The sequence below is a fragment of the Dendrobates tinctorius genome, unplaced genomic scaffold (genome assembly GCF_039654945.1).
Source record: "Dendrobates tinctorius isolate UK_male_01 unplaced genomic scaffold, ASM3965494v1 ptg000388l, whole genome shotgun sequence".
Classification (NCBI taxonomy): domain Eukaryota; kingdom Metazoa; phylum Chordata; class Amphibia; order Anura; family Dendrobatidae; genus Dendrobates; species Dendrobates tinctorius.
Genome location: NW_027362054.1, coordinates 6,719,407 through 6,742,028, shown reverse-complemented (window position 1 = coordinate 6,742,028; position 22,622 = coordinate 6,719,407). Strand labels below are relative to the sequence as shown.

The window sequence follows — 22,622 nt, the reverse complement described above, 5'->3', positions numbered from 1 at the left end:
TGCTGACGCTTTCCACTAGCTGCTCGATAGGGGGACACCTCGTGTGCAACAGTGGCAGCTGCAGATGGAGTGCTCGTACGACTGCGCTCTGTGGACAAGCTTTCGCTTCTGGAGGAGGAGGAGGGTCGAACACCTACAGCCAACTGTTTCCTATACCGTGGGCTAGGCAGCACTGTCCCACCACCGCTGTCCCCTGTGGACCCTGCATCCACCACATTAACCCAGTGCGCAGTGATGGACACGTAATGGCCCTGGCCATGCCGACTGGACCATGCATCAGTTGTGAGGTGCACCTTTCCACTCACTGATTGCTTGAGTGCATGGACAATGCGGTCTTTTACATGATGGTGGAGGGCTGGGATGGCTTTGCGAGAGAAGAAGTGGCGACTGGGTAGGTCATAGCGTGGTACTGCATAGGCCATGAGTTTGTGGAAAGCTGCGCTTTCCACCAACCGATAGGGCATCATCTCAAACGAGATTAGTTTGTCAATGTGGGCGTTCAAACCCAGTGTACGCGAATGAGAGACTGAGTACTTTCTTGACCTACTCATAGTGTCTGGGAGGGTGAGCTGGACTTGAGAGCTGCATATGGTGGAAGTAGCGGTGGACAGGGCGGACTGAGAGAGGGTTGATGATGGTGATGGAGTTGGTGTTCTTTCTGATGGCCTAGATTCAGTATTTCGTTGATATAACAGTGGGATTCCCTGACTGCTGTGGCCTTGCAACGACACCTCAACATTTGCTGCTGTGCTAACCGGTGGGCTTACAGTGGGGGAAACAATGTAGCGTTGCTGACTACCTTCGTTGTGATCAGTTGCACATGTGGCACTTGAGGTTTGGTGTTGTGTCCACACTTGCAAGTGCATGCTGGTTAAATGTCTAAGCATGCAACTGGTATTCAAATTTTTCAGATTTTTCCCTCGGCTAAAGGTCTTTGCGCACTTCTTACAGATAACCTTGGCCTGATCATGAGGATTTTGTTCAAAAAAGTGCCACACTGCACTCTTCCTACTTTGGCAGACATTTTGCGGCCTAGCACGCTGTGATCTTTTGACCCTCTGGACAAGCTGTCCAGCAACTCTTTTGATTTTTGGAACCTGTCTTTGGAGTGCTCCGGGCCTGCCAGATAACAGCTGTTGCGATGTCGATGTCTGCTGTGGATGCTCCTCATCTGAGCTATTGGAAGCAGCACCCTCTTCCCCCAATGGATGCCAATCTGGGTCAACAACTGGGTCATCCATCACCTCCTCTTCAATGTCATGTGCACCTTCCTCTGTGTCACCGTGTATGGTGGTATAGTGTGCAGGAAGGGGCACCTGAGTCTCATCAGGGTCAGAATCTGGCTCTGTACACTGCGAGGACAATGTAGTGCTCTGAGTGAATGTACCAGCAGAATCATCTATCAGCGGCTGTGCATCAGTGCACTCCATGTCAGATTCATCTTGGCCTGGGTAATTCACCATTTCACTTGATAATCCAGGCATGGTATGTGAAAACAGCTCCATGGAGTAATCAGTAGTATGGCCTGCGTCATCCTTCAATCTTGGTTGGAGTGAAGGACACAAGGAAAGGTGTGGTTCATGAATATGAGCCTCCAATGACGACTCAGTGCTTTTACTTTTTACAACTTCAGAAGAGGAGGCGATAGAGCTGGAGGCTGAGTCAGCAATGTAAGACAAAACTTTTTCCTGATGCTCTGGCTTTAAAAGCGGTTTGCCAACTCCTAGAAAACTAAGCCTTCGAAGCCTTATGGAGCCAGACGATGACGCAGGCTCAACACCTCCTGCATTCGGTCCTATTTTGCTCTTGCCACTACCATCAGATCCACCACCAACACCATCATTACCAGCTGCCAACCCCCGCCCAATTCCATGGCCTCTTCCACCAGCCTTCCTCATTTTTTGTAGAAATGTAGACAAAATCCAACAAACTATATAGTAATGTAAAACAAGGTACAAGGTGTCTATAGGACAGGGGAGATTTTGAATTTCCCCACACACTTGTGGACGCTGGACACTTATGGATTGTGTGAGGCCCACTGAATATCACAGCGCTATGTCACAGGCTCGATGGCACAGGTGTGAAAAAAGTGACTACAGGATAAGGGAGATTTTGAATTTCTGCACACACTAGTGGACACTGGACACTTTTGGATTGTGTGAGGCCCACTGAATATCAGAGCGCTATGTCACAGGCTCGATGGCACAGGTGTGAAAAAAGTGACTACAGGATAAGGGAGATTTTGAATTTCTGCACACACTAGTGGACACTGGACACTTTTGGATTGTGTGAGGCCCACTGAATATCAGAGCGCTATGTCACAGGCTCGATGGCACAGGTGTGAAAAAAGTGACTACAGGATCACAGAGATTTTGAATTTATGCCCACACATGTGGACACTGGACACTTATGGATTGTGTGAGGCCCACTGAATATCAGAGCGCTATGTCACAGGCTCGATGGCACAGGTGTGAAAAAAGTGACTACAGGATCACAGAGATTTTGAATTTATGCACACACATGTGGACACTGGACACTTATGGATTGTGTGAGGCCCACTGAATATCAGAGCGCTATGTCACAGGCTCGATGGCACAGGTGTGAAAATTGTGACTACAGGATAAGGGAGATTTTGAATTTCTGCACACACTAGTGGACACTGGACACTTTTGGATTGTGTGAGGCCCACTGAATATCAGAGCGCTATGTCACAGGCTCGATGGCACAGGTGTGAAAAAAGTGACTACAGGATAAGGGAGATTTTGAATTTCTGCACACACTAGTGGACACTGGACACTTTTGGATTGTGTGAGGCCCACTGAATATCACAGCGCTATGTCACAGGCTCGATGGCACAGGTGTGAAAAAAGTGACTACAGGATAAGGGAGATTTTGAATTTCTGCACACCTTAGTGGACACTGGACACTTTTGGATTGTGTGAGGCCCACTGAATATCAGAGCGCTATGTCACAGGCTCGATGGCACAGGTGTGAAAAAAGTGACTACAGGATCACAGAGATTTTGAATTTCTGCACACACTAGTGGACACTGGACACTTTTGGATTGTGTGAGGCCCACTGAATATCAGAGCGCTATGTCACAGGCTCGATGGCACAGGTGTGAAAAAAGTGACTACAGGATCACAGAGATTTTGAATTTCTGCACACACTAGTGGACACTGGACACTTTTGGATTGTGTGAGGCCCACTGAATATCACAGCGCTATGTCACAGGCTCGATGGCACAGGTGTGAAAATTGTGACTACAGGATAAGGGAGATTTTGAATTTCTGCACACACTAGTGGACACTGGACACTTTTGGATTGTGTGAGGCCCACTGAATATCAGAGCGCTATGTCACAGGCTCGATGGCACAGGTGTGAAAAAAGTGACTACAGGATAAGGGAGATTTTGAATTTCTGCACACACTAGTGGACACTGGACACTTTTGGATTGTGTGAGGCCCACTGAATATCACAGCGCTATGTCACAGGCTCGATGGCACAGGTGTGAAAAAAGTGACTACAGGATCACAGAGATTTTGAATTTCTGCACACACTAGTGGACACTGGACACTTTTGGATTGTGTGAGGCCCACTGAATATCAGAGCGCTATGTCACAGGCAGAAATTGGCTAGTGTATCACAAACTACAAGGTGTATGTAGAATTGGGCAGAATAGGAATCTCCCTAGAGTGTAGGTCTGTAAGAACGGAACAAGTCCTCCACTTATCCTTCCACAGTGACACACAGATAGCTTCACTGTGGCCATGATAACAGCCGTTACACGGTACTGAGAGGAGCGTGCACGTACACGGCTGTCCGGTGTACGTAAAATTGTCAAGCTCCGTGTTTTTTAAGTATACGGACTGACACACGCTGTCTCTCTATAGTTTTGAATGTGATCAAACAGCAAATATATTTAACTGTTTGAAAGCTAGACAAAACTAGTAGGTGCAGGTCTGTAAGAACGGAACATGTCCTCGACTTATTCTCATAGAGTGACACACAGATAGCTTCACTGTGGCTGTGATAACAGCCGTTACACGCTACTGTGTGAGGAGCGTACACCGCTGTATGGTGTGAAAAAATGCACGCTCAGTACCTCAGCAGGACAAAAAAAAAAATTGGGATTGCTTTTAAAAAAGCAGTTTGCAGAGCAGTGGGTAAACAGCAATGCAGCTGTCAGGAAGCCTTAGAAGGCAGCCTAACAACCAACACCGCTGATCCACCACAATATAGCCTCCCCTTGCACTGCACACACAGTGACTGGTGTGTTGTACAGGCAAAATCGCTAGCAGCAGAAGCAGTTTTTTTTTCTTCTTCCCTGCCTAACGCTCTCCCTACAGAATCAGCAGCAGCAACCTCTCCCTATGCTAAGATCGGCAGAAGTAAGATGGCGGTCGGTGTGCACGCCCTTTTATAACCCCTGTGACGCCCACCTAAGCAAGCCAATCACTTGCATGCCCTTCTGAAAGATGGTGGTGACCCCTGCCTATGTCATCACGTTGCCCACAGTGTCCGTGGATCCTGATTGGCTGAAAAAGAGCGCAAAACAAACTTTTGAAACGCGACTTTGGCGCGTAAGTCGCCGACCTCGTGGCCGACCTCATCCTAGGGTCGGGTTTCGTTTCATGAAACCCGACTTTGCCAAAAGTCGGCGACTTTTGAAATTTTTCGACCCGTTTCGCTCAACTCTAATTATTTCTAAAAAAAAAAAAATAAAAGCCTTATTGCCCAATGTGAAAATTGTAGGATTTTTATTTTTAATACAAAATTTGATATGTAAAAAAAAAGACAAAACAAAAACGCATCAACAAAAATTATATTTAAAAAATCCATTTAACACAAAAACAATTTTAAGGTGTTCTAAGAGATTAGTTCATGTTTCTAAAGGTATGTTTTTTGTCCAAAAAAAAAGAGTGCAAAGGATGTGTCTAATATTGCAGTTCAGACACAAAGTAAGACCTTTGTTTTATAAAATCATGCTACCCATTTAACTCTTGCTTCAAAGATTTGCTCTACATTTGCTTCATCTATTTCTATATGTACATGTGCATTAATTAATTAATTGATTTATTGGGTGATTGAAATCATTTTCAGTTTCCACAGCACATAATAGACACATAGACTATGGCTCATATGGGTTTATTTCTCACTAATCTATAAACACACATTTAGAACTGAACAGTGTCCATACCTTTCCAATTTTTGCTTTAGTTTTATTTTGTTTTTGCAGATGCCCTGAAAGGTGGTAAAGTACAGCTCGGCTTCGTCTACGATTGGCATTAAAACCTTTTCCTATGGCACGAGAAGGCTGCTCCCCCCTTCCTGCCAAGAGAGGACATTAAACATCATTCAATTTCATAGCACTGCCTTACTGTATCTGAAATCTAAAATATAGGGGTGGGGGGGCAATCCATCAAGCAGATTACTGGTTTTCTGAAGTAAAACTGCTTGAAATGTTGCAAAATTTTGTGCACAACTCATAGTTTTGAAAAAATTTTTCAACTTTTGTCACTTCAACCCCAGTCCCTTTTTAAAGTGATCAAAGCTTTGAGCTGAATATAGCACGGCTAAGCGCACCCAACAAATTCATCATTTTTTTATGCCACAAAAATAGAGTGCATTTTAACAGAAATGTATGCCAGATTTTGACTGCTTTTTATTTCTTTCTTTGGCGCATGGAAGCTGAAAGATGCATTAATTTCATTAAGGGGTGCATGCCGGTCTTGATGAATCGGGGCCATATTACTCAGATGACAGAACAATTTTCGTGCACCTGTCTCTTTCCAGCTCGCTGCTCCTGTACGGCTCTTGACATCTGTGATATCTTTATAAGAAACTAAGAAGAGAACCACCTCCCCTTTTTCGTTCTTGATTGGTACAACATCCAACAAACACCAAAATTGTGAGCCTGAAAGTAAAAAAAATAAAAATGATCACAGGAAAAAAAAAACAACTCTCTTTTTTTATAAAATGTATTGAATACATACAATTGCTTGAATTAATGAGACATCCATACAGTGATGTTATTTAAAGCACTGTCCTACCTGGCAACATAAAGTGGTATAATGCAAGTATACACTAACTACTAAAGATCCCCATACCCATTAGACTAATTTCGGCTGCATCTACCATACAGTTCAATGTGTATGGGGGCCACTTGATTCTTCTATCACTGACGCTGTGTCGAAGGATCACCAAACCATCATTTAGCTCAGGGTTCCCCAACTCCAGTCCTCAAGGCCCACCAACAGATCATGTTTTCAGGATTTCCTTTGTATTGCACAGGTGAAGCAATTATCACCTGAGCAATACTAAGGAAATCCTGAAAACATGATCTGTTGGTGGGCCTTGAGGACTGGAGTTGGGGAACCCTGATTTAGCTGACAGATATCTATTGCGTATGGGGGCTTTAGGAACAAAGTACAATCTGTAAATGTTCAATCTAAGACATTGCTTAAAAAGAAACTGTCATCAGGATTTTATACCCCAAACTAATGACATGTACGGTACAGGTGACTACCTCTTGAAGCTCATCAAGAGAATGCCAAGAGTGTGCAAAGCAGTAATCAAAGCAAAAGGTGGCTACTTTGAAGAACCTAGAATATAAGACATATTTTCAGTTGTTTCACACTTTTTTGTTAATTATATAATTCCACACGTGTTAATTCATAGTTTTGATGACGACGCCTAACATTACCCCCCCCAGGGCCCCCTCCCCTCTGAGCCTCGCTGCGCTCAAATGCTGTGATAAGGAGCGGGGTGTGAATATTCTCCACTGGCTCCCAGGTCCGAGCCTCTGGACCATGACCCTTCCAGTCCACCAAATAAAATTTTTTGCCAGGCACCACCCTGCATCCCACGATAGCATTGACCTCGAACTTGTCTGAAGACAGGTCGGATGTCCCGGCAGATGACTCGGAAAACTGGGACACGTGGGCAGGCTTAAGGAGGGACACGTGAAAGGTGTCAGAAATGACCAAGTGGGGAGGAAAAGCCAGGCGATAAACTACAGGGTTGACCTGCTCCAGGACCTTGAAGGGACCGATGTATCGCGGCGCAAACTTGGTGCACTCGGCCCGCAGCCTGATATTTCGGGCAGAGAGCCAAACAAAGTCACCAGGGGCAAAAGTTGGAGCAGGACGCCGATGCGTGTCGGCGGACGCCCTCATTCTCTCCTTAGAGGCCCAGATGGCATCCTGAGTGCGATCCCAGATGTCGCAAGTCTCCACTGCGCAGTCTACCACCCTGGAATCAGTGGAAGATACTGGCATCAGGACGGGAACGCGCGGATGCTGGCTGTAATTAAGGAGGAATGGGGTCTGAACGGTGGAATCAGCCACTGCATTATTCAGAGCAAATTCTGCCCACGGTAGTAAGGATGACCAGTCATCCTGCCTGGCCATGACAAAATGTCGCAGGTATGCGACCAGAGTTTGGTTAGCTCTCTCAACCAACCCGTTCATCTCGGGGTGATAGGCGGAGGTCAAATTTAGCTCAATGCTGAGCAGACTGCAGAGCTCCCTCCAAAACCGAGATGCAAACTCGGGACCCCGGACACTAACTACCTTGTTCAGCATACCGTGCAGATGAAATACGTGCTTTATGAACAGTGTGGCGAGACCACGAGCAGAAGGCAGCTGGGGAAGTAGCACCAGATGCACCATTTTAGAAAAATGATTGGTGACCTTCCAGATGACCATGCTGCCACTGGATTTGGGCAGGCCGACCACAAAATCCATGCCGACCATTTCCCAGGGTCTGTCTGCCACCGGCAAGGGGTACAGTAACCCAGCCGGCCTCTGCCTAGAGGACCTGTTCTGAGCACAGGAGACGCATGCCTGAATGTACTCTCTCATGTCCCGAACCATGTGCGGCCACCAGTAGGTCCTTGCCAGGAGTTCCGTGGTCTGTCTAGTACCAAAAGGGCCACCCACCCTGGAGGCGTGAGCCCACGTGAGAACCTCTGGCCGCAGGCGGGGAGGGACAAAGGTCTTGCCCAGCGGCACTGACTCAAGAGCGACCGGAGCCACGGTCCTCAGACTCTCAGAGGGGACGATTAGCCGAGGCTCAGTCTCCTCCTCCTCCGCTGACACCACATCAGCCCGGACGTTCTTCTCACTGGACAGATAGTGCAGGGTGAAGCGGAAGCGGGAGAAGAAAAGTGACCACCTGGCTTGGTGAGAGTTTAACTGCTGGGCCATTTGTAAGTACAACAGGTTTTATGGTTGGTGTATACCTGGAAGGGAAACCGGGCTCCCTCCAGGAGATGTCTCCATTCGGAGAAGGCCAACTTCATTGCCAGCAACTCCCTGTCCCCGATGGAGTAGTTTCTCTCTGCCGGTTAGAAGATCTTGGAGAAAAAGAAGCAGGGATGCTTCTGACCTTGGGCATCCTTCTGGAAAAGGACTGCCCCTGCAACGACAGAGGAGGCATCTACCTCTAGAATAAAGGGTTTATCCACATCGGGATGATGGAGGATAGGAGCACCAGCAAAATGGGTCTTAAGAGATGAGAAGGCCGCGGAGACCTGTTCCGACCAAACCTTTGGATTGGCTCCCTTTTTGGTGAGGGCAACCAAAGGAGCCACCAGTGTGGAGAAGTGGGGAATGAACTGGCAGTAATAATTAACGAAGCCCAAAAAATGCTGCACCGCTTTAAGAGAGTGGGGCTCCTGCCAGTCCATTACCGCCTGCAATTTGGCAGGATCTATAGCCAACCCCTGGGCAGAGATGATATAGCCCAAGAACGGCAAGGACTCCTGCTCAAATTGACACTTCTCCAACTTGGCGAAGAGAGAATTCACCCGCAAACGGTCAAAGACCTTACAGACGTCTCTCCGGTGAGAGGCCAAATCTGGAGAGAAGATGAGGATGTCATCCAGGTAGACCACCACCGAGGTGGAGAGCATATTGCGAAATACATCATTCACAAAGTCCTGGAAGACAGCTGGTGCGTTACAGAGGCCGAAGGGCATGACCAGATACTCATAGTGGTCATCCCTGGCATTAAAGGCTGTCTTCCACTCGCCCCCTTCCCGTATGTGGATCAAGTTGTATGCCCCCATAGATCTAGCTTAGTGAAGATCCGGGCCCCTGCAACCTGGTAAGCAACTAAGAGATCTGGGGAAGAGGGTACTTGTTTTTCACGGTTATAGCATTGAGACCTCTGTAATCAATGCAAGGACGCAGCTCTCCACTCTTCTTCTGTACGAAGAAGAACCCTGGCCCTGCTGGTGACACCGACTTCCTAATAAACCCTCTTGCCTGGTTCTCCCGGATGTATTGTGACATGGCCTCTGTCTCCGGGAGGGATAGAGGGTACACGCGGCCTCGAGGAGGCTCCGCACCTGGCAAAAGGTCTATCGGACAGTCGTAGGGGCGATGAGGCGGAAGCGTCTCAGCAGATTTTTTAGAAAAGACGTCCGCGTACTGCTGGTAGTGTCTAGGAAGCACGGAGAGATCTGCGGGCACTTCGGTAGAGGTTACTTGAACACTGCCCCTCATGCACTTTCACTCACAGTCCTTGCTCCAACCCAGTATACTTCCCGAGGACCACTCAATATGAGGAGAGGGGCAACGGAGCCAGGGAACTCCTAGGAGAACCTGGTCAATACCCTCAGGCATAATGAGCAAAGACAATGTCTCGTGGTGGGATGGCGAGATTGAGAGCCCCAAGGGTGCTGTCTGGTGTGTAATCTGGGATGGTAGGGTTGAACCGTTGACCACCCTGATGGTCATGGGGTGAGGAAGTGGCACCAAAGGAACTGCGTGCTGTTGGACGAAAGCCGAGGACATAAAGTTTCCCTCTGCCCCGGAGTCCACGCAGAGCTCTACCTCCCAGGTGGCAGCACCGCTCTCTAACGTCCCTCGGAAGGACAGCTTGGAGAAGAAAGTTCCTTTTTCAAGTAGACTTCCTCCAACTACCACTGGACACAATTGCTTTTCTGACCACTGAGGGCACCTGTTAGCCAGGTGACCAGACTGTCGACACTGCTAACAGCGTGCGGATATTCGCACCGGGCGCGACTTGCGACCGGTGCGAGACACCTCCATAGGCTCTGGAGGCATGACTCCCATAGCGGGGGGTTCAAGAGGTTTAGAGAAGGCAGGGGCCAACCTAACACTCTGTCTGGATTGTGGACACGCCTAAACCAACGCTCTGTAAAACGGAGATCTAGGCGGGTGGAAAGAGTAATCAGCTCCTCCAGACTAACGGGAACCTTCCTGGTAGCTAGAGCATCTTTAACATGCTCCGCCAAACCTCTCCAGAACACAGGGACAAGTGTCTTATCAGGCCATCCCAGCTCGGAAGCCAGTGTTCGGAAGCGGACGGCATAATGGCTGACCGAGAGGGATCCCTGTGTTAGTGCTAATAACTGGAGAGAGGTGTCGTGAGTGACGACCCATGGCCCCAAAAAGACCTGCTTTAGGGACATTAGAAACTGAGCAGCGCTCAGAACCACGGGGTCACCACGCTCCCACAGTGGAGTGACCTATTCTAACGCCCTGCCCGACAGGAGGGAGATGATAAACCCCACCTTAGCCCGCTCGGAAGGGAATCGCGTGGCCAGTAACTCAAGCTGGATAGAGCACTGACTCACGAATCCCCTACAGGTGGCACTGTCACCCGAGAACTTGTCGGGCAACGGGAGACGGAATAATGTCGGGGCAGGAATGGACATAGAGGCGCGGGAGACTGCCTCTGCTGCCGCCTGGACGGCGACTGCAGTGATGTCCGCAGCTGAGGCTAAGCGCTCGAGAGAGGACAACCTGCCCTCCAGCTGCTGGACATATCGCTGCAGGCGCTGCTCGTCCGTCATTGTTAGCCAGGCCCTGGCGCTATGATAATGTTACGGGGCCTGGCGGAATGCACCAAATAATAAAGATTAAATAATATATATGGTGCGTTCGCAGCCCAGGGCCCACCGTGCAGAGGTGACCAACTGCTGCTAAACAATGAGGGAAAGGAATGTACGAGTAAAGCCGGACACCGGTGCGTAACTACTGAGCCGCTGCTAACAGATACGTGCGCCATTACTTCATGTAACACGTGCCTGCTGGCGAACAACCGCAACTTGTTAACGTCACAGGTCACGGGGTGTGAACCACTGCTGCAACGTGTGCAGTATCCGCCCTGACGGACACCACTAACCAGCCTAATAACCGGGCTGGAAAGTGCTACTAAAGCGCACGGCGTAAGTAGCGGACGCTGCAATAGCAGTGGCCAAGGAGACCTATACTGGCCGACACCCTAGGCGCTAGCGCTGGATGTGGAGCAACACTGCGGCGCTATGCAGTGTAGAGCTAACTTACTGACTCTAATCCCTCACCCTAACACATACGTAATATCCAAGGGGGGGGAATTATAATGCGTCAGTCACCAGGCTCATTCATCCATCATCACACATACACTAAATGCATTAGCCTCAGAGTCTATCAAAGCATATGTTGGGACGGCCATGTGCATCTTTTATAGCCGTGCCCTTCCGGGACCTTCCTGATCCTCCAGACGGACCAATCTGAACTGGAGAAGGACCTGAGCATGTGACTCCCGATCCCCAATGGGAGATCGTCTCCTGAGCATGCTCAGTGGAGCAAAGGGGGAACTTAGACTCTGGAGCCTTTTGCTCCTGGACAGGTTGCATTTCCATAACTGGACCAGAGGTGGCAGCAGCAACCGAACCCACAATGCTGGATTTGGCAGAATGCTGGGATCATGGAGTCTGCTGAGCAGGCTCCAGTGCAACTGGAGGGGAATGGGAGACTGCAGATGGCAAGGCTTGGGATTCCTGCTGTGCAGCGACCGGAACCTGATGCCTAACACAAAGTATAGCTCTCTGTTTGACTCACACCCAGTTATTATATAGCATACTGATAAAGTATTCTCATTTACTGTAGTAATAGTTAATTCCGGTCCATTTACTCACCATTTTTTCTGTAAAGCAATAACTCAGCCTTCAGCTCTTGTTTGTCGTTCAGGGTTTTTTCGATGCATTGCTTGACCTGTTCTCCGGTATCAGTGCCATACAAAAAGGTACAAGCACAGGACCTCTGCATGACCTCCGCACGGGCAAAGCCAGTCAACTCACAAAACCCATCTGAGCAATAGACCACAGGGTAGGAGTGTGGCAGCTGAGCGTTGCCAAGGACAAAGTTGCTGTCTGTATAGACAAAGAGAGTGGGGAGAGGAGAGAGGGACAGGCAGGGGAAGATGGAAACACAGAGAAAATGAAAAATGGAGTGATTAAAAATAGTGGTTAATATGGAGAAACGGAGTTATCCTTAACCCACATTTATATTGTCTATGGTGATAGGTGAATTCTATACAGTATTTTACTAGGGTGCACATATACATAGCAGTAGTGGGCATTTTTGCCACAAATTGCTACAGCCCAGTAGCACATCACTCTAATCAGTGACTCTTTTCCTACATCGTGCTGCTCTCAGATCACACAGCATAAACCTGCTGACAGATTCCATTTAAAATATACAGGGACCTTTAATTATGGGTTCACATACCAATCGTGCAACCAGTGAAGCTGCATGTGGACCCAAGTGCTAAGAGGGCCACTTCCAGCTCCAAAGCAGGTGGAATTGTGCATTATGATGAGCTATTGGACTGCAGAGGGCCCAGATATTGTTTCTACACAAGGGCGCTCTTCTGTCTGTGTCCACTCCTGCCTTTGATCATCTATTTTGGTCAAGGTAGACACGAACAGTATTGTTATTGAACTGACAAGAAATTTTGAAAAATGTTAGCTCTCGGGAACACTACTTTTTCTCACATATCTCTAGTCCTGAGAACCTCTAGAAACATTTACATTATATAAATGACTGTAATTGCTCTTCTTCCGAGCTGCACTTAAGGTTCGGGCTCCTTCTAGCTAATTAGACATTATTTTAACATTTCCTTACATTTGTTTTTTACTTATTTGAGTGAACATTTAGGAGGCTTACATTTTACCGATGAGATAGTCCCAGAATCAGCAGCAGAAGGAGAAAATCATGATGTATAAAGTACAAGATAGCTGCATGATCAGTATAATGTATGTATGTACAGTGTGTACAGTATCTATATATATAATTGCCTTAAATTCTCTGTCATCGACTTCCATCTGGATGTCCCTGAATCCCACAATCCACTGTGCCGCACTGGAAGTACGCCAACCGCCATTTTGGTACACCCAAGTGATGCCGCCCGGATCCAGGACGCAACTGCGATCCCAACCACCCTAGGATCCCAGCTGCCGCTCGGATCCAGACCACCGCTGCGATCCCAACTGACCCTGGGATCCCAGCTGCCGCATGGATCCAGGCTGCCGCTGCGATCCCGACCGGCGCTCCGATCCTGACTGCCGCTGCGATCCCGACCGCTGCTGGGATCCCGGCCACCGCTTGGATCCCAGCCTCCGCATGGATCCAGGCCGCTGCTGTCATCATGAGGCTGTGAAAGGGGTGTAACGAGGTGGTATAATGAGAGGGGTGTAATAAAGGGGGTATAATGAGAGTCTGCCGCCGCCAGACCCCCACCAGGACCCACTGCCTGACTACACGCGCCAGATCCCGCCGCTGCCTGCCTACCCACCTCCATGCAGTCACAGCCGGCAGGAAAGGCCGCAGCTTGAGGCCTGTGCTGGAGATTGAACGCCCTCCCCTTAGTGAATACAAGGGGCTTGCATGATAACGCGGCTCCCATAACTATTAATTTGATGGTGTTCAGTTGGGTTTTTTTTAAGCTCTGGTTTACAAAGAGTTAATGTTTCAGTAAGCTGTGATATTTCACGAGCAGGTTCCCTGTTGTTAGGCAGATTGACTTCCTGCTCTTTTTTTTTAACCTGTTTGATTGGCTGACAGAGTAAGAGCGGGAAGAATTTGTGGTATATAATCAGCTGTTTGTGACAGTTACCTCAGTTTACCTCAAGAAGATTTCAAGATCCCTCCCTCCCGCCCTGTTAAAAAGTATTTCATTGTATTGTCGTGTCGTTTATTTGTGAGATAATCTCCCTGTTTTAGGGAGGATTGGGTCATGAGAGTAATAATTGTATTCAGTGATGGAGATATTTAAAGGTTTTAATGGTTATGATGAAATAAAATTGGTTGTTGAGTAACTCAAAATAAACGCCACGGCCATTTTATGCCAAACTTAGAACTCTGTGTCCTGTATCCTTTTTTCTTATGTATGAGAGTGGGGCCTGTGTTATCATGGGTGCAGCCACCCTCTGGTGGCGCCGCAAACTATCTCCAGCACAGGCCGCAAAACACTGTCTTTCCCGCCGGCTGTGACTGCACGGAAGTGGGTGGGCCGCCACCCCCCGCGTCACAGAGCTGCCCCCATCATGATGTTACTGCCCTCCCGATGCGATAGCATCGGGCACACATCTAGTGTTTGTATAACTGTTTAATTTTAACAACCTATTTTTTGGAGCATGAATTTCACATTTACCAAACTAAACAACCAAGCATCTATAACTGATAGCACGTGCCTGGCACAATGTGCACTATATGCCGCATCCATCTGCAAGGCACCCCACTATAAACTGCTCCAGATCAATGACCATACATAAGTCACTCTTTAGCCCGCATTTTTATGACACAGTTTTCTGTGGAGGGTTTCATAAATGTAGCATAAAATATCAAATGTTTCAAGTTAGTTATGCCAGACACTGGTGTAAGTTCATTGATAAATCCTTTCTCACCATGGAAACAACAAAAACCCTCACTGTTGCATTGATCCACTCCCACCTGGACTACTGCAAAGCTCTATTAATTGGCCTCACCGTTACTCGACTTTCCATTCTACAGTCCAAACTTAATGCAGCAGCCAGGGTCATCCATCTGGCTAATCGGTACTCGGACGCGTCTGCTCTTCGCCAATTGTTACACTGGCCGCCCATTAATTATAGGATCCAATTCAAAGTACTTCTCACCCACAAAGCTCTCAACAGTGCGACACCCCCCTACATCTCCTCCCTCATTTCTGTCTATCGGCCTAACTGACCGCTGCACTCTGCAAACGACTTTCGACTAACCTCTGCACTAATCCGCACCTCCCACTCCCGACTCCAAGACTTCTCTCATGCTGCGCCAACCAACTGGAATGCTCTACCCCAAGAAATTAGGACTATCCTCCATTTGCACAGTTTTAGGCGCTCCCGCAAAACGCATCTGTTCAGAGCGGCCTATCACGTTCACTAATCAAAGTAATTTTATGTGCAAGTGTGCGTGTCTAGCCCATTCACTATCAGGCCTGATGAAGGGGCCTTCTGAGCCTTGAAAGCTTGCAAATATAATTTCTCTGGTTAGCCAATAAAGGTATCACTCCTTGAATACTTTTCTCAATTTTATGGGGGGACATTGACACAAAGAAGGAAAAGTCATGGAAATCACAGGATGAATAGACATGCTAATGATATGCAAATGATGAAAAAACGGAAACACCATTTTCAAAACATCTCCATTTTAATTAGTATCGAGTATGAGTACCAAGTACAGACATAAAAGTCCTTGCATCCCTTGACTGCTGTCAGTGAGGTTAATAATGGTTGTCGGAGGAAAGTACTGTCATGCTGAATACACTTGGGCAAACAAATTATCAATATTCCGCTGCTGGCAGCTTCCTTTGCAATTAGAGACCAATCATTTCCCAGACGTGCTCGATAAAAGACAAGTCCGTAGACGCTGCAGGCAATGGTAGCACGTGCAGGTCACACAGACTACTCAAAGTAGCACCAGGAACATGCCACCTGGTGTTGTTGTGTTTAAAAATAGCTCTTTTGATCATTGGGAGAAATTGTTGGGGCCACAACCAAATCTATGTAATGCTGAGCTGTAAGTGTAACTAGAATGAAGACTAAAAGACTCCAGCTACCATAAATCATAACACTGGGAATACGACCAGTATGACATTACCTTGTGAAAGTTTCTTCATGGCGTTGTCCAAGTGGTCATATCAGATTAAAAAAATGGAGCATAGAGATCCATTCAGTACTGCAAATGATATTAGATGTAATAAAACCAAGCAGAAGGCATCAAACAGTGTCTAAAAAAACCATCAGAAGGCAATTGCAAAACATTGTGCTATGAGCCAAGCGTCCAGCTACAGGGCTCCTTTTGATTTTAGGGCCCCGTCACACATAGCGACTCACCAGCGATCCCGACAACGATATCAACTTGTCAGGATCGCTGGTGTGTCGCTACATGATCGCTGGTGAGCTGCCAAACAGACAGCTTCACCAGCGATCAGCACCAGCGACGTCGAGCGCTCGCGTCGCTGTGCACCTTAGTTACCAGCGCGCTGCTGCAGAGAGCTGGTAACCAAGGTAAACAGCGGGTTTCTAAGCGCCACGCGGCACTTAGAAATCCGCTGTTTACCTTGGTTACCAGCTCCCTGCATCAGCGCGCTGGTAACTAAGGTACACAGAGGGTTTCTAAGTGCCGCGCGGCGCTTAGAAACCCCCTGTTTACCTTGGTTACAAGCTCCTGCTCGCTGATCGCTGGTCTCCCCCCTGCCACACGCAGCGATGCGTGCTGGCCAGCGGGAGACCAGCGACCAAAAAAATGTCCACCCCTTTCCACAACGATCAGCGATACCCGTCAGGGGGGCAGGTCACTGATAAGTGTCACACACAGCGATCTCGCTGGTGAGATCGCTGTTGCGTCACAAAACTTGTGACACAGCAGCGATCTCGCTAGCGAAATCGCTGTGTGTGACGGGGTCTTTACATCCCCACTTTCAAAGATTATCATGGTGCAGACTCGCTTATGTCTTGGATGTAATATTAGCTGTAGATTAACCCCTTCATAACCAGAGGTATTTTTGTTTTTTTGCGCTTTCGTTTTTTACTCCCCTTCTTCCCAGAACCATAACTTTTTTATTTTTTGGTCAAAATGGCCATATGAGGGCTTGTTTTTGCGGGACGAGTTGTACTTTTGAACAACACCATTGGTTTTAACATATCATGTACTGGAAAATGGGAAGCAACTTCCAAATGCGATGAAATTGCAAAAAAGTGCAATCCCACAGTTGTTTTTTATTTTGCTTTTGTACTAGATTCACTAAATGCTAAAACTTACCTACCATTATGATTCTCCAGGTCTTTTCGAGTGCATAGACACCAAACATGTCTAGGTACTTTTTAATCTAAGTGGTGAAAAAAAATTCCAAACTTTGTTAAAAAAAAAAATTGCGCCATTTTCCGATACCTGTAGTGTCTCCATTTTTCGAGATCTCTGGTTGGGTGAGGGCTTATTTTTTTGCTTGCCGAGCTGAAATTTTTAATGATACCATTTTGGTGCAGATACGATCTTTTGATTGCCCGTTATTGCATTTTAATGAAATGTCGCGGCGACCAAAAAAAAACAAACAAACAGACCAAAAACCCCAAAAAACATAACTCTGGCGTTTTGACATTTTTTTCTCGCTATGCCGTTTAGCAATCAGGTTAATTTGTTTTTTTATGGATATGGTGATTCTGAACGCGGCGATACCAAATATGTGTATGTTTGATTTTTTAGCATTGTTTTATTTTCGAATGGGGCGGTTTGATCTTTTATGTATATATATTTTTTAAAACTTTTTTTCACTTTTCAATAGTCTCCATGGGAGTCTAGAAGCTGTAATTGTCCCATCGGCTCAGCTACATATAATGTAGGTGATGAATACCTTACTTGCTATGAGTGCCAACCGCTGAGCCACTGGTTGTCATGCCAACCCATCGTTGACCCGCGATCATGTGACGGTGGGCGGATTTCTGGCGTGACTGCCGGAAATGCATATTAAATGCTGCTGTCAGAGTTTGACAGCGGCATTTAATGGGTTAATAGTGCGGGTGGTCCGCAATTCCACCTGCGGCTGTTCTGTTCTAAACAGCTGACATGTTGTTAGGCATCGGGTTCCTGCAGCTGCACAGCGGGAATCCAGAGCCCTGCATCCTGCGGTCTCCCATTCTTCTCCGACCACTCAGGAGCCTGCACAGCAATCACGGCATCGCAGGCACTCTGCTCAGACTAGCTCTGTAGGACTGGTTGTTGTTGCCACCTCTGGGTCAGCAATAGCAGTGCAGGCTGCCCTGCAGCCAGCCACTCCATTGGCTAAGTCCTCTTGTCACGCTACTGGGCAGGCTCACGAGACGATCTCCCATTGGAGATCGGGAGTCACGTGCTCAGGTCCTTCTCCTGATCTGATTGGTCCATCCCAGAGATCTGGAAGGTCCTGCATGGCTATAAAAGGTCCGCATGGCCACTCGGCCATGCGTTAGTATAGGCTTTACTTGCTAGATGTGTGAATGGTGATGGATGTATGATTCTGGTGACTGACTCATTATGATTCCCCTCCCTTTGATATTACGCCTATTGATAGGGAACTAGAGTAGCAGTCAGCGCCAGTCAGTGGCAAGCCATAGGTCACTGTGCACACCGCACCTCTACACTAGCGTTCGATTGTGTCACGTCTCACGGCACTATCGTATAGCGGCTGTGGTTACCGCTGCGCTGCAGTCAGCAGCACTTACCAGTGTCCGCGGTAGCGACGTCGCACACACGGTAGGTCTAGACAGACACCGACCTCTGCCTTGGGTCCGTGTCCTGTGACCGTATACCGTGCGTGCAATTTAGCTGAGATCTGTGGTGTTAGCAGGCTCAGCCTTCTGTGTTTAACACATAGGCGTCTCTGTGAATTAACAGAGATCGCTCAGCGCACCCGGGTGGCGTTTAAGCCGTGCGCGTTTATACCGCCATATAGCGAGTCTGCCATTATTCAGCAGCAGTGGTAACACCTTCTGCACGGTGGACCCCGAGCGGCAAACGCACTTTATTATTTATTTATTTAGTGCTTTCCGCCGTTCCTAACACATGTCCTGGAAAAGATGTGGGCTCACCGCCGGAGCTCACATTAAAGGGAGGGAGTCCGATGTCGGCGTACTATTACACCTGACATCGGAGAGAGGTTAATCTGGAGACCAAGTAGGCAACTCCATGAAAAGGCCATCACGAAAGAACATGAAAAAGCCATTTTTCAACACAACAACACCAGAATGCATGTTGTGTTCGCTACTTTGAGCAGCCTTTATGGCCTATATGTGCTAATAAGGCCTGCAGCGTCTCTAGACTTGTTTTATAATGAGCACATGTGGGACATCATTGGTTGCTAATTGTGAGCAGCAAACCACCATTAATGACCTCACTGATGGCAGCCAATGCATGTAAAATGTGTGTATTTCCTGGTTTTGAAAATTTTGCTTCAATTTTTTTCAACATATGCATATCATTAAAGCGTTTTTTTGCCTTAAGCTACAAATCTGCAGTCACTCTACTGTATGTGACTGCAAACTTGTGAATCCTCACACCAAGTGCACGGTGCTGGGAGCTGTGGTCATGCGATCGCAAGTATGCAATAGGCATTCTACTGGCCTGGATGGATACATCCTCCTCAATGCAAGTGTATTTAGCAAGGCCAGAAACAGTCTTCACAGAATGTGGCCGGTAATATGCATATCACATAAAGTACTTGTGGTCACATGACCACTGTTGCCAGCACCCGGGGAATCCTCACAGCGCAGAGCACAAGATGTGAGGATTTACAAGTCTGCAGTCATGTAAAGTGACTGAAGATTTGTAGTTTAAGACCAGACAACCCCTTTAAAAAGTTTATTGATCCTGTTATTTCCATAATTCCATGATTTCTCCGTTTTTCATCAGGCAAAGTATAAGATCTGATTTGGATAGGTGAGAGGCTAAGACTGGTATCTAAGGCTACGTGCACACGCTGCGGAATGGGGTGCGGATTTGGCCGCGCGGATTTTGTAAAATCTGCAGGTAAATCTGCAGGTCAAAAGACCTGCGGTTTTACCTGCGGATTGCTCTGCGGTTTTCCATCTCCACAATGGAGGAGATGGCAAACCGCTGCGGATTCCGCAGAAAGAATTGACATGTCAATTCTTTCTGCGGTTTCAAAACCGCAGAAAAACCGCGCGGAAAAATTCGCACCGTCTGCACTGTGGTTTTGTATTCCCATAGAGAATAATGGTCTGTACACGGCAGCAAAAACTGCTGCGGACCCGCAGCGGCCAAATCCCCTGCGGAACCACAGCAGAATCCGCAGCGTGTGCACACACCCTAAGGGGTAAGATTTCTCCTTGCGGAGAGTGCTATGTCAGGTATGTCACGCCAGTATGAGGAGTGTTTAAGTCTCCTTATTCTGGCGTGCCAAATCCTTTCATGTCACTCTCCACAAGGTGAAACCTTACCCCCTTAATTGATAGTAAATTTTATCTAATCTGTCATTTGATGAAGATGTAAATTTTCAATTAGTCAAGCAAAACCAAAATTATCCCAAACTCAAAATTAATCTGAAAATGTATGATAATCCAGAATTTTCAAAGTCCAAACACATAAGTGATATTGCCTGAAGTGTAGCTAACTCATGTCAGCAGGTAATGTGTTATAGATGGAAATTATCAGATTGTATTTAAAACTGTTGTCTTAAATTGACACACCGTTGTCCTACTAAGGACATATGTCCTATTAAGACATTATAGTACTGCTGTTCAAGACACCTGTCTATTAGCCAGAGTGGAATATTGTAATTGGGCGCCATGTAATGCTATATTTCCCCTTCTGTAGTTGAAACAAAATCAAATTTGTTGGAACCCTCAGGAACAATACTGATTGTCATAACAGCTCTCATGCTAAAGGTCTGTGGTGACAATCCCCCTTAGGAGTTCTCTATGGAAGGCTTGGAGATGACCTTGTGCAGAAGCCTAGAAAGATAATTCCCCAGGATAATGATTGAATGTTAAAAGTCCAATAATGCTCAAGTCCAGCTTTATCTTTTTTCCTATTCCAGCAGAACTTGAACACAAAGTTTGCAGTTACGTCCCTATAGTGCTAACAATTGATGGGGAATAAAAAGCTTGTAAACCAGAACACATCACTGGCAATTACTGGACATTCCAAGGACAAAAATATTAGCGGCATCTCCAGCGACATAATTATTATTGGTTGATGAGTTGCTGTGCTCGCTCCCATAGATCAAATTATTGCCCATCAATTTGTTTTCAATTCTTCTGCTTCGCTGCTGAACAGCTTGATAAATATCACCTATATATTGTTTGTGCTCAGGATTTTATATCAACGACCATCTTAATGTACCACTAAATCATTGAAGACATTCATTTTCCTTGCCGGAGGGAGGAGTCTTTAAGAAAACACTATTGATTTTCCACGTTGCCAGTTTTCAGTTTTAACCCCATTCATTTTCCATATAGTCCTAACAATTACATTGTAGACTATGGTCCTGATTGTGAATGCTGGATTCCCATGTGCCGTGGTGAAGATGAAATGATAGAATAGCTACATAATTGCAGAAAGAATTATTTATTCTAAAGCTGTTAAACTTAAAGCTCTAACAAACCATAGCACCGTAATCATTGTTGCTTTATGCGTAAAATATATAAGGACACTAAGGTTTGCAGAACCACTTAGTAGATATATTCACACTTTGAGTAGAATGGTGTTTGACTGCTACAGAGGACAATGATCTGTCCTTGGTGCTGGAGGCAGCGCCTTGGTGACCATAATGCTGTACAAGTGATGTCCGCTCTGTTGTAGATCTGTGTTTACTGTGCCTATGTAAGGGTACGTGCCCACGATCAGGAAGAGAAGCGTTTTTTTCTGTGTCCAAAACGTAGCGTTCTACATAGGCATTTGTCTTTTAGAACTATGCGGATTTACCGCATCAAACGCTACAAAAATTGACATGCTTTGGATAGGAAACCTGCACCACAGGTCAGTTTATTCAGCGTTAAAAAGAAGCACAGTGGGCATGGGATTTCTATAAATCCCATTCACTGAGCTTGTAAGGTAGAACACAGCATTTTGGGCTTAGCGAAAATATGTTGCTTCCAAAATGCTACTATTCCTGATCATGGGCACACAGCCTAAGAGTAGTGGACTGTGGAACGGGAGTTCCTGCCCCTAAAGGCAACTATCGCGTTATGTAAATGATGTCATGCGTTTATATACATATGTATATTGTGTCATGTGAAGTGTGAACTATGTAATACGTTTTTAGTGTGTATTGTGTTATAGACTGTGATACGGTAACGTATAAAGCATAGAGTAAGTAATACATAGGTTAGGTTTAGGACATAAGGTAGTGACTATAGGTAAGATAGACTTTGGTAAGCATTATAGGTGTAATAGGTTTAATGTAGGAAAATATAATGCATAATGTTATGAAGGAGATCTGTCAGCTACAGACAGAGAGACAGACATAGTTAAAGTTCGGGACTAGCCCATAATAGAAGCAAGCCCTGGTAAAAAAAGGGACTGCTTCCTGGTAGGCAGTCAGATAGGGAAGTTCCTTAACAAAGATCAAGCTCAAGCTGCAGTGGGCAATGATCTATTGTTCAGGGCAGAGGGAGGCCCGACTGGGATCCTTTCTGGATATTCCTGCAATGTCCAGAGATCAAGGACAGGTACTATGAAGCGTGCCTTATCCTCTGGCGTACAAAGAAAGTTGGACATGGAACCGTGTTAAGGGAAAGTAACGAATCCCGGGTGTACTGAAGAACGGGATGGGAAATCCCTGGGGCTGACAGAGCCAGTAAACGTGGG

At 46.7% G+C, this 22,622-nt stretch overlaps 1 protein-coding gene across 3 annotated transcripts in view; it reads right to left on the bottom strand.

Annotated features, from left to right (window-relative positions):
* KCNH3 (potassium voltage-gated channel subfamily H member 3) overlaps positions 1 to 22,622 on the bottom strand; it is a 184,186-nt gene that overhangs the window by 73,198 nt on the left and 88,366 nt on the right. For all 3 annotated transcript variants that reach the window (XM_073563458.1, XM_073563457.1, XM_073563459.1), the window contains exons 3-5: positions 11,936 to 12,169; positions 5,783 to 5,917; positions 5,201 to 5,331 (exon numbers count right to left, since the gene is read on the bottom strand). In XM_073563458.1, the coding sequence (XP_073419559.1) occupies positions 5,201 to 5,331; positions 5,783 to 5,917; positions 11,936 to 12,169 (500 nt within the window). The remainder of the gene's footprint in view (positions 1 to 5,200; positions 5,332 to 5,782; positions 5,918 to 11,935; positions 12,170 to 22,622) is intronic.